Source organism: Oncorhynchus mykiss, chromosome 19 (assembly GCF_057628025.1).
Source record: "Oncorhynchus mykiss isolate SJ-2025 chromosome 19, ASM5762802v1, whole genome shotgun sequence".
NCBI classification, from domain to species: Eukaryota; Metazoa; Chordata; class Actinopteri; order Salmoniformes; family Salmonidae; genus Oncorhynchus; species Oncorhynchus mykiss.
In genome coordinates, this window is record NC_143040.1 from 23,217,135 (window position 1) to 23,231,454 (window position 14,320).

The 14,320-nt window shown below is 44.2% G+C and overlaps 1 protein-coding gene across 2 annotated transcripts in view; it reads left to right on the forward strand.

Moving 5' to 3' along the window:
• Positions 1–14,320, forward strand: part of LOC110498655 (protein WWC2) — a 40,024-nt gene that overhangs the window by 1,409 nt on the left and 24,295 nt on the right. For both annotated transcript variants that reach the window (XM_036954338.2, XM_036954339.2), the window contains exons 2-4: positions 7,609–7,718; positions 13,881–13,996; positions 14,187–14,274. In XM_036954338.2, the coding sequence (XP_036810233.1) occupies positions 7,609–7,718; positions 13,881–13,996; positions 14,187–14,274 (314 nt within the window). The remainder of the gene's footprint in view (positions 1–7,608; positions 7,719–13,880; positions 13,997–14,186; positions 14,275–14,320) is intronic.

Consider the following 14,320-nt stretch of genomic DNA (forward strand, 5'->3'; position numbering starts at 1 on the left):
CTCGGTGCTAGCGGAGTCGCTACAGACCCTGGTTCGATAAAAAAAAAAACATTTAACATGCAACACACAATCATCTTAAACTGTAGCATATTTGATTGGCATATTATTATAGGCTAATTTCATGGGGAGGAAGAAACCTAACAGCCCATTGCTTTCAATAATAGGCTAATTCTGTACATTAGCCAGTATTGACACGCATACTTAATTCAATTGAGGTCTTTCTTACCAGGGTTTTATTACATTGGGTTCACCACACGACACAAGCCACTTATGACAAACCATTAAGCTCTAATTATGAGGATAATTGGTCAGAAAGTACGGCCGTAATGGAAAGATGATGCCTGACTGCCCTATGGAAATGTGAGATTCGTTAATGCTAATTTAGTTGTACGTTAGTGTCAAGTCATGCATAGATGATGAATAGAACATGATTAAACACTTGATTAAAACGCTCAATGACTGAACCATTCTAGTCATTAGCCTGTTCTATTATTTAATTCAATTTGCTTCATATCAATCGCAACAGTAGTCCTATATTGTTGTCATATTGACGCCTCATATGTATGTCAGATGTGTGTTGCTGATTGAAACCTAAAGAGCCTGAAGAGAAGGCCATGTGACACTGTGCTGAAAACGGATGTTCCAGTCTGCTCTCACTCAGACCCCCCTAAGCTTAACGAGCGAGGGTAATTGAAGCCAAATGCTGCTATAGTGTGTCTTAATGCCTTATATTGTTAGAAAACTGCTAGCCTATAATAGGTGGCATGCCAGTCATTCCTATGAGGCCACCACCAACACCACCAGGCATTGTGAATGATATACATCAAGTTGCTCCCACTCAGAAACCAGCCAAATCATCATTATCCACGGTTCCCTCCCTCCACCTGAACCGTGTCTAGATTCTACACATTCTAGAATATGAACCTTCTAGAATGATAGACTAATTCCTCTAATTCTAGAACGGTGTTAATCGGGCAAGAATGCTAAGATGCCGTGTCAGGGTGGAAGGGAATCATACTCAACGCCTTTTCACAATCTCAATCTTGGCCCAGGCTCAGAAATCCTAATGGTATTCACGACCCTAAGGACCTTGCCGTGATATGTTGAGGGGAAGAAATCATATATTCTGTAAACGCATGTTATGTAGGTTTACTATTAGGTTCTGTCCCTGTATTGTCTGTCGATACATTGTTGTGAAGAACATAACGGTTATAAAGATGGTGTGTACTGTGATAGGAGGGTTCGCCTGACTAATATATCCTCCGTGTTACCGGCGGCCGTAGCTTTGGCGGCGTGCCCTGTTTCTTTCCACCTCTGCCACACCTCACCGTCCTGTTCAGGAGAGATGTTGCAGGTAGGCACAGATCTAGGATCAGCTTACTCATCCGGCCTACTATGCACTTTGAGATTCTTTACTTTAAAGAAAAGCGTTATACAAGTTTAAATCAATTAATATTATTATTACTCCCTCCAGTTATTTCAGCCTGATATGCTACAGACCATTTCTTTCTAGGCATTCTGTCTGTCACAAAGATAGTTTGGGGCCTGTATTAAAAAATATTTTCAGGGTAGCAGTGCTGAACTAGGATCAGTTTAGCCTTTTAGATCATAATCAATAAGATTACATGGACAGAGTTGCTCACTAGATGTCTGCTGCAGAGAGACGAGAGACCATGAGAAAACGAGTTTTGATCAGTCGGGGAAATAAAAGTGCTGAAAACACGTTGGTTCACTATTTAAAAAGAAGATGGAGAACAAGCTACAGGTACAGACGGCTTGGAGTCAAATAATATAATATCATCCAAAAATAATATTGTAATGTGTAACTGTATCAACCCCCCCCCCCCCCCACACCACTACTGGCTTGTCGTAATCCAATGCCGTTGTAGGCCTATGGTGTTAATTGCGGCCGCTTGTTGACAGCTTGGAGACGGCTTGGAAACGCAAGGAAGGCGACTTGGATGCATTTTGCTGACATGTTCTATGACTTGGTGAATGTGGCCATCATATTGTTTTGTTTGGTTGCGATGGAGTGTAGGATAGATGGAACAGAGACATGCATAGTGTGCCACAAAGAATAACTCATCTCACCTGTATAATTTGTCCAGAAATGATTCTCCATTGACATAGGATGGAACTTTTCATCATAAGATGGATTCGTGTATGGGAACTGGGGGAACGTCCCATTGCCAGATAGCAACAGGTGTTTCATATTTACAAATGCCTCTATACTCTGATATTATGAAGTGAAGTTGGAGAGCACGAACCCTGTCAACGCAATATCCCCCGATTAATCCCAAAATGATGCGTTTTGAAAATATTTTGGTGTGTGTTATACTTGGAATCCAAGTGGACCCTCCCACCTTTAGCATAGCACTCCTCCAAGCCGCGCCAAGACTGTCTCATGCTTCACCTGCAAGTCATACCCTCTCATCCCCATGGTTACAGTCAGGCCAGAGACTAGATCTGTTCTGTTCAGTCAAGCAGAGGGGACCCTGGCTGGCCAGTGAAGGAATACACATTTTTGGCAGGAAAAAGGAATCCCTCTCTTTTTTTCCCACCTTTCTCGCTTGCTTTCCCTCGCCTCTCAAATTCACATTTAAACAAGCTTCATTGGCCGAGGCCTAACTGACAGGAGTGATTTAACGTTGTGCAAACAATGTAAGTTCTACAGTATTTCACAAATTCTACAGTGGTTGACAAATTATTTCAATCTCTCTCGCGTTCCATCCTTCTCTTCTTTCTCACCCCCCCTCTCTTCCCCCTCTGCCTCCCCCTTTTTCTATTTCACTTTCAACTCTCCCTCAGACATCCTCCTTCCTCTATCTTTTCCCCTCATTCTTTCTCTCTCCTCCCCCTGACGTCTGAAAGGCCCCGCCATCCAGATCTCGCATTTATGAGAGAGTGGCGGAGAATAAGAGGCTGTGTCAGAGTGCTGCACCACATTCCTGAGCCCTCCCTCCCTGTCTAAATCCCCCAGAAAAGAGAGGAACGTGCCTCCCTCCTCACTGCTCCAGCCCCCAAAATGTTTATTTCCAGAAGAGGAGGCAGAGATAAGACTCCAGCCCAAGTTTCTCCCCTCCCATGCACACACAGGCGTGCGTACGCACGCAGACACACACAAATTCTCTTGGCCCTCTCTGCTTGGAGCTTGACCCGTTTAATTGGGGCGAATTTGTACAAGCACGCCCTCTGCCACAAAAGTCTTCCCTCTCTCTCCTTTTTCTTCTTCATTTTTTTGGCGCTCTGTATGACTTTGTTGGCACGGTGGTGGTGGGGGGCGATAATAAAAGAAGTGATGTAAATCCTGGCTTTTCACAGCTGCTGGCGTCTGTGCTTGAGTCTGAACGAGAGGGAGAAGAGAGAGGAAGGGAGGGAAGAGGGTAGAGAGACACAAACAAGAGTGTGTGGTAGCCTTGGAGACCAGAAAACATGGCCGCGTCCTGTAATGTGCGACACATGGCCGTCCACAGGCCACTGTTTCCTGCTCCTTCACTGGCCGGCCAACATATTCCTAGGGACTAGGCTGAATGCTTTCAATGTGTGTCTATCTAGTAGCCTGCCACTGTATGTTTTCACTTGTATTCAGCTAACCAAGGTTGTAACGTTCAGTTGAATTAGGTGTTAGTGCTGGGCTGGAACAAAAGCCTGCACGCCTGTTACTGACCTCTTCCGTAGAGCATCTCTTGACACAGGGGTCAACATTCTAGTGTGAAAGTGAATTTCCGCAAAGTAGGCCCGTCTGGAGACTTGGCAGCTAGCTTGTTTTTGTTGTGGTCTGATAGGCTAATTGCTTATGTGCAAAATTAGCTTTGGCCAGAAACGAAGCACTAACTCACATTTTGGGGTTTCCGTTGTTAGGATAGTTACAGGTTGTTTCTCACATCCATTCAACAATCAGCCTGTTCTGTTCTGGAGATACTGTCAGAGACCGTGACTAATGGGAGTCTCTTTTAGTCTCTTTATGTCCCTTCAGCCGACCGTTGTGGTGAGAAATAGTCCCAGGCCTAGAGACCTTGGATCATTGTTACCATGACGACAGTGTACAGTCCAATCGTCCCACCCCACCTTTCCTGTTGTCTTCCTCTTATCTCTCCCTCACATACCTCCACTTCACACACTCGCACACCCACTCCTCTCTGTAGTGGTGATGTTTGGCTCCTCTTCTTTTGGTCGGGACGCATCAAAAGGTGCTAGTCAGTCAGACATCTTATCTCAGTCACAGCAACAAGCTCCAGTCCAGGTCTTTGTGTCCCACTGCTGACTGTGTGGCTGGCAACCTCAGTGATGTGTCCTTTGACGTGTGAAGGGCCAGATGAACACTTCTCTCTCTTTTGGACATGTCATTTGTAGCAGTCTTGGTTATTGTGCAAGGGAAGGAGGTGCCCAGAGGTGATGTATGGGGCTGATGGAGATGTTGGGCTAGCCATTGTGTGTGTGTGTGTGTGTATGCGGGTTCAGAGCACAACGATGTGTGTATGGTGATACAGAATGTGTGACATGGCAGTTGGGTGAGGTGAGGATATCTCATTGTGGGGTGCGGGGTGGATAGCCAAGGTGTGAGTGAGTTATCAATTTCTGGAATGTGGTACACACACTGAGGGGCAGACTACCTGTCAGAAGATGTCTCAATAGTCACACCATAGTGTGACACCATAGTGTGACTATTGAGGCGGCAGGAACAGTTGAAGTCTAAGTTTACATACACTTTAGCCAAATACATTTAAGTTCAGTTTTTCACAAATCCCTGTCTTAGGTCAGTTAGGATCACTTTATTTTAAGAATGTGAAATGTCAGAATAATAGTAGAGAGTGATTTCAGCTTTTATTTATTTCATCACATTCCCAGTGTGTCAGAAGTTTACATACACTCAATTAGTATTTGGTAGCATTGCCTTTAAATTGTTTAACTTGGATCAAAAGTTTCGGGTAGCCTTCCACAATAAGTTGGGTGAATTTTGTCTCATTGCTCCAGACAGTGCTGGTGTAACTGAGTCAGGTTTGTAGGCCTCCTTGCTTGCACACACTTTTTCAGTTCTGCCCACAAATGTTCTATAGGATTGAGGTCAGGGCTTCGTGATGGCCACTCCAATACCTTGACTTTGTTGTCCTTAAGCCATTTTGCCACAACTTTGGAAGTATGCTTGGGGACATTGTGCATTTGGAAGACCCATTTGCGACTAAGCTTTAACTTCCTGACGGATGTCTTGAGATGTTGCTTCAATATATCCACATAATTTTCCTGCCTCATGATGCCACCTATTTTGTGAAGTGCACCAGTCCCTCCTGCAGCAAAGCACCCCCACACCATGATGCTGCCACCCCTGTGCTTCACGGTTGGGATGGTGTTCTTCGGCTTGCAAGCACCCCCTTTTTCTTCCAAACATAATGATGGTCATTATGGCCAAACAGTTCTATTTTTGTTTCATCAGACCAGAGGACATTTCTCCAAAAAGTACAATCTTTGTCCCCATGTGCAGTTGCAAACCATATTCTGGCTTTTTTTATGGCGGGTTTGGAGCAGTGGCTTCTTCCTTGCTGAGCGGCCTTTCAGTTTATGTCGATATAGGACTCGTGTTACTGTGGATATAGATACTTTGCACCTGTTTCCTCCAGCATCTTCACAAGGTCCTTTGCTGTTGTTCTGGGACTGATTTGCACTTTTTTACATCAAAGTACGTTCATCTCTAGGAGACAGAACGGATCTCCTTCCTGAGCGGTATGACTGCTGCGTGGTCCCATGGTGTTTATACTCACATACTATTGTTTGTACAGATGAACATGGTACCTTCAGGCGTTTGGAAATTTCTCCCAAGGATGAACCAGACTTGTGGAGGTCTACCATTTTTTTCTGAAGTCTTGGCTGATTTCTTTTGATTTTCCCATGATGTCAAGCAAAGAGGTTTGAAGGTAGGCCTTGAAATACATCTACAGGTACACCTCCAATTGACTCAAATGATGTCAATTAGCCTATCAGAAGCTTCTAAAGCCATGACAACATTTTCTGGAATTTTCCAAGTTGTTTAAAGGAACAGTCAACTTAGTGTATGTAAACTTCTGACCCAATGGACTTGTGATACATTGAATTATAAGTGAAAAAATCTGTCTGTAAACAATTGTTGGAAAAACTACTTGTGTCATGCACAAAGTAGATGTCCTAACGACTTGCCAAAACTATAGTTCGTTATCAAGAAATTTGTGGAGTGGTTGAAAAACTAGTTTTAATGACTCCAACCTAAGTGTATGTAAACTTCTGACTTCAAATGTAGCCTATTGGTTAGAGCGTTGGGCCAGTAACAAAGGTTGCTAGATCTGCCCCTGAACAGGCAGTTAACCCCACTGTTCCTAGTCCGTCATTGTAAATAAGAATTTGTTCATAACTGACTTGCCAAGTTAAATAAAGGTTAAATAAAATAAATCCCAATTAAATAGTGGAGGAGGGCGGTCCCTCCCTATCCTGTCACTTCAGTACGGCCTCTATTTTGACATTGCTCAGTGTCGCTGCTGACCTCACTGAGTTTTGTATGCATTCATTCTTCAGTTGAACAGCCACTCTGATGCTAAACTAGTAGCATAGTAACTGTAGTTAGTCATAGTAGGCCAATACCTGTAGTAGGAGGACAGCAGACCAGTCCAGAGACTGGCTTCTGAGTTCAAAGGTCGTCGGTGGTGTACGGAGTGCGATAGTCGGCCGACCCAGCCGAGGGGACATACCAGGAATACCGCCTGTCTAATTTTTAACTTTTACAGCCAAGAGGGAGCGTGCATACCAGACTGACAGCCGCCCAGGCCAGGAGAGATGGCCTGTGTGTGTGTGTGCACCTGTTTGTTAGCATTAGCGTTTGTGTGTCTTCGAGTGAGAGTGCACTGAATAAACACAGTGAAGTACGCCGGGCGGCATGCTGGCTTGGCTTAAACTGCAAGTTAATACCCTTTGCCCACATTCTTAGACTTATCCAATATAGACTTATGTCCCAGTTTCTCAAACAGATTTTGGAGTTTCAAAGACACAACACATTCTTCCAAAACCGCTCTCTCCCTCTCACTCCTCCACCCCCATCTTGTCATGACCCCGCCAGTGAACTTGGCTGTCTCTCATCTACTGTCTACATGGGCCAAGTCATCCAAGCTACCAGTGGAAAGGAGAGTGGGAACAATGTACAGGCAGCCACCCAGCCAGTCTTTGGGCAACGCATCCCAAATAGAAGGCACAGTGGTTTAGTGTCCCTTCTCTCTCCCTGTCTAGCCAGACTTCCCCCAGCCCACAGCCAGCCACACTGAGCTGAGTGAATGGTACCACGATGCCAGTTTTAGACTTTGGTCCCTCAGGAATGTGTCACTGTTACTGCTGGATGCTCCAGTGTTGTCGTTTAGTGGCTTGTCTTTCTGAACTCTAGTTTCTAAGGTCACTATGACAGTCTAACCAGCCTTGTAGTAATTATTTTTACTCGTCTTTTTATATGAATGAACCACCTGATGTAGTTTATAGATTGGTTAAGATATGCACTAGCTTTACGTTTCATGTGTTTCTGTGTACAGATACTGTATGTTTTTCTCTCTCTCTCTCTCTCTCTCTCTCTCTCTCTCTCTCTCTCTCTCTCTCTCTCAGGTTGACGAAGCCCCTGTCGTTTGCGGACTGTGTGGGAGACGAGTTACCGTGGGGATGGGAGGCCTCATACGACCCTCAGATTGGCATCTACTACATCGACCACATCAACAGTAAGTTGACAGGTTTACCTCGGTGTTACCCCACTCATTAACATCATGTCTATGCCCAAACCATCTGGGCAATCCAACCGGGCAATCATTGATCTGTCCATCCTAAACAAAGGACCCCAGGCTATTTCATCCAAGATTCCGCCTCAGATGTTTTGGCAGGGGTATTCCAACACTGGATTTGAATTTCCCAAACACAACACAGAGAAATTGGTAGAACGGCAGAAACTGTAATGATGTAGATTTTGTTTGGTTTTCTTTCTCTGAATGATGTCTGTATCGTCTGCTTCCAGCTCACACTCTCATACACGTAGATCCCCTGAACGCAGCTCTCTCTCCCCGGATCCCAATCACCTGAATTCTGATCAACTGTTCACACACCCGTGTGTCATTATCACACACTATTTAGTTCAGTTCTTTGCTCCTCATCATTGTGAGGTGTTGTTTGTTTTTGACACACTTCTATTCAGAGCTCTGTTTATCCCGTGATTTACTCCTCCCGCCTCACTAACGACACCTTTTGCCTATTCCCTGCCTGTACTTTAGCCTGTCTGATTTCCTGTTAACTACCTATTGCCTGATCTCCCGGGCGATGTTACTAGCCTTTTCCCTTTCTGTACTGTTGCCCTTTTGGACCCACCTTCTGCCTGCCCCTGGACCCAGCTACCTGCCTCCTCCTGTCTCCTCCTCCTCCTGTGGTCCTTTACATTAAACACCTGCGCTTGAAACCAGCTCTCTGTCTCCCCCGTGTTCATTACAGTATCGTTATTTAGAAGCTGAAAACCACTGGAACTTATTGTATTATTTCTAGTCAGAGTGCCATGTTGTTTGATATTGACGAGTCGTATGATCATTCGCCAAGTGTCTCCATCGAATGAGGAATGTAATTATTTGTATTGACTGAACTTTGAGAAATGAGTTAGTCTTTATCTGAGTTTTATGCTTTTCATTTGTCAAACTGTTTTCAAATGAAATGGGCTAAATAACCCTAATCTGATGATATCCAGAGATATTAGGAGGCAAGGATGTTGACTGCCAGCAGTCTAAACATTTAGCAAACTCACAGATGTCATTCTTGGACAATTATCAGGCCAAGACAATAAGCTATGTTGAATTTGTCAATATTGTCAGCAGATTGATGTTGATATAAATATTGTCACAGGATTTTTTTCAAATTAATTGTACATATTGATATAGTGAGTGAGTGAGAATCTCCACTAAATGAAATGCGTTTGTGATTAGTCACATTCATTTCTAAATGAGCAGATGAAATTCCACAGGGACCCGCCTGTCTTCTGCTCATCCCTTAGGAAAACACCTGCATTACCTGGGATTAAATAAACCTACTTCTATTAACTCCATTCAATTCAATCAGAGACTTGTTTTCTCCCAATGCAGATTGGAATCCATTTCCCAAATGTTTTTCATTGTGCTGCCTGGCTGTAGCCCGCGGGGTTGAGGTGTGAGCTAGCTGCTGCTGTTGTTGTGTGGGCCAGGGATTCTATTTATGTGTTGCACTCACAACACATTTCTACTGCGATTGTTTGTTGTTGTTTTGTCTAACACCGGTGGGTAAACAAACGCAGTCAGCTGTCAGTCAGGAGTGGATGATTGTGTGGAGACTCGGGGCTTAGCTTCGGTGTGTTACGGCTGGCCCTCCTGTGGGTGGTTGGACACGGTGTATTTCTGCACTTCTGAGCTGTAGTTTGAATCAGAGTTTGGCTTGTTGCATTGTATATCTTTTTTTTTTTTCATTTTGTCTGGTTGGTTTCACATTGGCGAATGTCAAACGAGCTAAAATGCCTAAACAAAACCACAAATAATTTGTTTATTGGAGATAAATGCGTATGTTAAATCCATCTATGATTATGAAGAAGCATAACTTGTGTGTGTCAACTTCATTTTACCTTCGCTTTGGTCTTCCAACAACATGCGGGAGGAAAGCGCAATATCCCCTCTAACCGCAAGGTGAATAGGCTATATTCAGTAGCCTATGAGTGTTGTCATGATACCAGAATCTGGGCTTCGATACCAGGTTAAGTATCACGATTCTCGATACCATCACAATACCCAAACGACACCACTGCAAAAAAGAGAAGGCATATGAACCTGAGTCACAGAATGGCACTTGATCCAGACAGATGAACACCGCTACTGCTCTGTTCAATCGTTGGGCATCCTTTGGGTTCAATATCATGACATTTGCCATTTTTTTTGCGTCAACATTTTTCAGAGACAGCCGTGCATGCATTAACGAATCAATCGATGTGACTTAGGTTGTTATGTAGTTTGTAAAAACAATCTAATGGTAATTCCTTATTTGAATGGTACATCTCTATTGATTTTAAATGGGTAAATCGAGATGTAGCCTTGGCCTATTCACACGGATGCATATAATCAATAGGAGTGTGTGCGTGCATTGAGTTATTGAGCTCGTTTTGGTTGCTGTTCATCTGTATTCACATAAAGTCTTGTTTCCCTTCCATTTTTATTTGAGTGTACTGATAAACAACATTCACATAGGAGTAGCTTATTTGCTAAAAGTGCGCGCTGTCTCTTTAACCAGTAATGAAGTCATTCAGAGGCAAGAAGGGGGCAGCCCGGAGTTAATTCACTGAGGCAATAGACCATCTTTGGGTTGAGACGTGAGAGACCAATTAAGTGAATGAATAAAGTTTGGTGGCAATCAGCGTTAAAATCTTCATATTTTGCGTTATGGTTTGCATATTAAAACAAACAAAGCTGGAAGCTACTGGTGTCGTCATGCATTGTTCTAGCCTGTATGGACATTGTTTTGCGAACAGTAATGAACAGTTTCAACATTTCTACATGCCGTGTCGCATTATTCAGGTGTGTTCACTTCTGTGCAGCATGAGTGGGGAGCTAACATGATGGGGAGCTAACATGATGGGGAGCTAACATGACGGGGAGCTAACATGATGCAGCCCAGATGCTTAGAGCAGGCTAAGTGGAGCACACACTACTTTTGCTCTGTAAGGGGGACGTTGGCTGCGCTGACAGAGTTGATCCGGGAGACGCATTCGACAGCAGGACAAAAGTTTTTATTTTTAATTTTTTTTTTATCTAGTACTGAACCGTTTTTCATGTTCTAGTATAGAAAAAGGACTGAACTAAGGAGGTAAATGCACGAGAGCTGGAAAAACCAATTTAGGTTGAAAGCCTCCTTTTATAGAAGTGATACACTTTCCTTTCTCAGCAAACACCCCAATGACCGTTTGTCAATGCATATTTAATGTCTAACTCAAGGCCATCAAACTCTCTTCACGCTGAACCTCCCTTCACCTGTCTAGGCTGTATCCCAGATACCTGTGAGGTGAGTGGAGAATGTGGACTGATTGATAAGGGCCCAGAGTCTATCCTCGGCAGGAAAGGTGGTCTGGAAAACAAAAACTCCTGGCCCTAGTTGGGGCAAGACGGTGGGCAGGGGTAGCTAGGGGTTTAGTCTGGGTGGGTACCTACTTCTCCCTGCCCTGTCTGTCCTGTCCTAGCTTCTCCCTCCCTGCCCAGGCTGTCCCCCGCCCCGACAGGCCTCACTTCCTTATTATGTAAACCCTGCTGCTGCCCTGTGGCCTCCCTGCATTGTTGGAGTGGAGGGAGGGACGGGACGGGGGTTGATAAGGGTCTGTTATGTGTGGTGATTTGCCTTCTCTTATGTGGCGTAGATGGGCCCAGAGAAGAAGGGTTGCCTAACCTAGTGGGAACTTCCCTGACTTCACATAACCACTCAGCGAGTTGCTTTGGGTTCCCCCCTGGTCTTAGTGGAGGTCCTGTTGAAGTTTTGGGTTTATTATGCATAGAGGTAGACAGACACATGCTCTCCCTCACACTCTTATAGGCTCTCATGACATTGTAGGCTATAGGTGGACACGTGTGTGTGTGTGTGTTGGTCATTCGGTCAGATATTCAGTCACATCCTGAAAGTTGAGGTGGGTGTGTTCTACCCGTGCAGGCAGGAGTGTGCTGTCAGATACCAATGACGAAACAACAGACCGACTGTGTCAACACTGTCTATTGTGCTCTAGCCACTACCTCGTACCTTTTTAGGGTTGATCATCAGCATGTGGCTTTGTGTTCGCAAGTGTGTGTGTGTGTGTGTGTGTGAGGCTCAAATAATTTATCATATCATACAATGACTTCTGTAGGACATTGATACAGTGTCTAGCCAACATGAAACAACACATTGATTCACAAGCTAATCGTTCGATAAATAGGGAACCGTTACCAACCCCGGAGCGCAAGAGCAACTCCCAACACTGACCACAAGTTATATAGCAGATCAGAAACAAAACATTACTTAGGGCCTAGCCGAGGATTATCCTACCCAGCAAACCTGGGAACATTCCCAGAACATTAGCGAAGATTCCCATTAAGTTCTAAGGTTTTATATAACATTAGGATGATAGCAAATTGTCATATTTTCTTATTTAATTTAAAACATATCTGTGGAATGTTGTAACATTTACTAAAATGTTGTGCACAACATCTGTAACAACCACATTCCCCAAACGTTCTCATTGGGTTTCCAGGCAATGTAATAACACAATGTACCAGTGATGTTTTTCCAGCAAACCAAAATTGGGTCTGTGGAAGTTCCCAGAACATTCGCTAGGTTGCGTCAAACGTTTTCATAACACAGATCCAGTCGTGCTGATGGTTATACTATGTTTGTATAAAATATTTGTTTTTGTGTTCGAACATACGGCGCAAGCTAACAAATGTTCTGGGAACTTTCACATAACCAATTTTGGTTTGCTGAGTAGCCTACACCCTCAGCAGAAGAATACACAGGGCTGAGAGTTCCACGGAGAGAGCGGGAGAGTGGAGACGGGCACTGACACAGTCACAAGCACGTACACGCACACACAAATCCTGATGTAGTGAAATCCGGTTATTCCTCATAGCAGTCAGTCTCTGCATTGCTGACATACTTAGTGTGGCATGGAGGGGGCCGTACTCTCAGTGTAGAGAGACTTGTTGTTTTCCACACAGGCTGTATGTCTCCCAAATGGCATGCTATTCCCTATATAGTGCACTACTTTTGACCAAAGCCCTATGGGCCCTAAACTACATAGGGAATTGGGTGGCATTTGGGACACAGACAAAGCACAGTAAGGAATGAAGGATTAACCCTTTCCTGCCCTGCCACCGGACAGGGCTACCCCAGAAGAGCAGGTCAGAGACAAACAAAAAAGAGGGTAGAGAGAGAGAGAAAAGGAGTGAGAGAGAGTGAGGGAAGAAATGTTGTGATTGATTCAGATGGATTGCTTCCTCTGCTCTCCCACTGTGCCTTTCTCTTTCCTCAAAACAACCCACTGTTAGATGTGGGTGTAGGCCTGCTTCATTTGCAGTATACAGTGACTTCAGAAAGTGTTCACACCCCTTGACTTTTTCAACATTCTGAAGATTAAAAGAATAGGAACATTGTGTAAAACACACAGTAAAATGCCAATGCTGTTAGTGTTGATTTTTTTTGGATAGGATTGACCTGATGAAAACGTCAACCAAGAGAAAATGTTCACGTAACTGACAAAATAAAGGAACACCAACATAGTGCCTTAATAGGATGCTGGGTCACCACAGGCCGCCAGAACAGTTTTAATGGGCCTTGGCTTAGATTCTACAAGTGTCTGGAACTCTATTGGAGGGATGCGACACCATTCTTCCATGAGAAATTCCATAATTTGGTGTTTTGTTGATGGTGCAGAATCTCCCATAAGTGTTCAATTGTCTTGAGATCTAGTGACTTTAATAGCCATGGCATAGGGTTTACATATTTTTTTTATGCTCATCCAACCATTCAGTGACCACTCGTGCCCTGTGGATGAGGGCATTGTCATCCTATGGGGCCAAAATAATAGCCTGCACAGCATTTTTATGCATGACCTTAAGCATGATGGGATATTAATTGCTTAATTAACTCAGGAACCACACCTGTGTGGAACTACATGCTTTCAATATACTTTGTATCCCTCATTTACTCAAGTGTTTCCATTACTTTGACAGTTACCTGTATATCTGAATCAGGGTTCTGGCGTGCTGTAGCTGTATGACACAAAAGGAGGCTACAAATAAAGTATTGTTGTCGCCATCATCATCGTTTGTTTATGGGAGTAGATCTCATTGATGACATTCTTCCCTCTCTAGAGAGTACCCAGCTAGAGGACCCCCGGGCGGAGTGGAGGAAGGAGCAGGAGAGGATGTTGAAGGAGTACCTGACAGTAGCCCAGGATGCCCTGGTCACCCAGAAAGAGCTGTACCAGGTGAAATGGATGGATTAGTGAATGCATGGAAGGATATATGGATGGATTGATGGGTAAATATAAAATGACAATGGATGGATGGGTGGGTGAAAGAATGAATGAATGAATGAACAAATAGAATGAGGGAATGGATGAACAAAGGACCGTATGAATGAACAAGACTTATTTCCGTTGTGATCTTCGATACCAGGTCAAAGAGCAGCGGCTGGCCTTGGCCCTGGATCAGTACACACGCCTCAACGACGCATACAAGGACAAGTCCAGCTCACGCACCAGCCGTGAGTAGTGAACCTAACCCGAACCTAGTTCTCAACCAATTGTCAC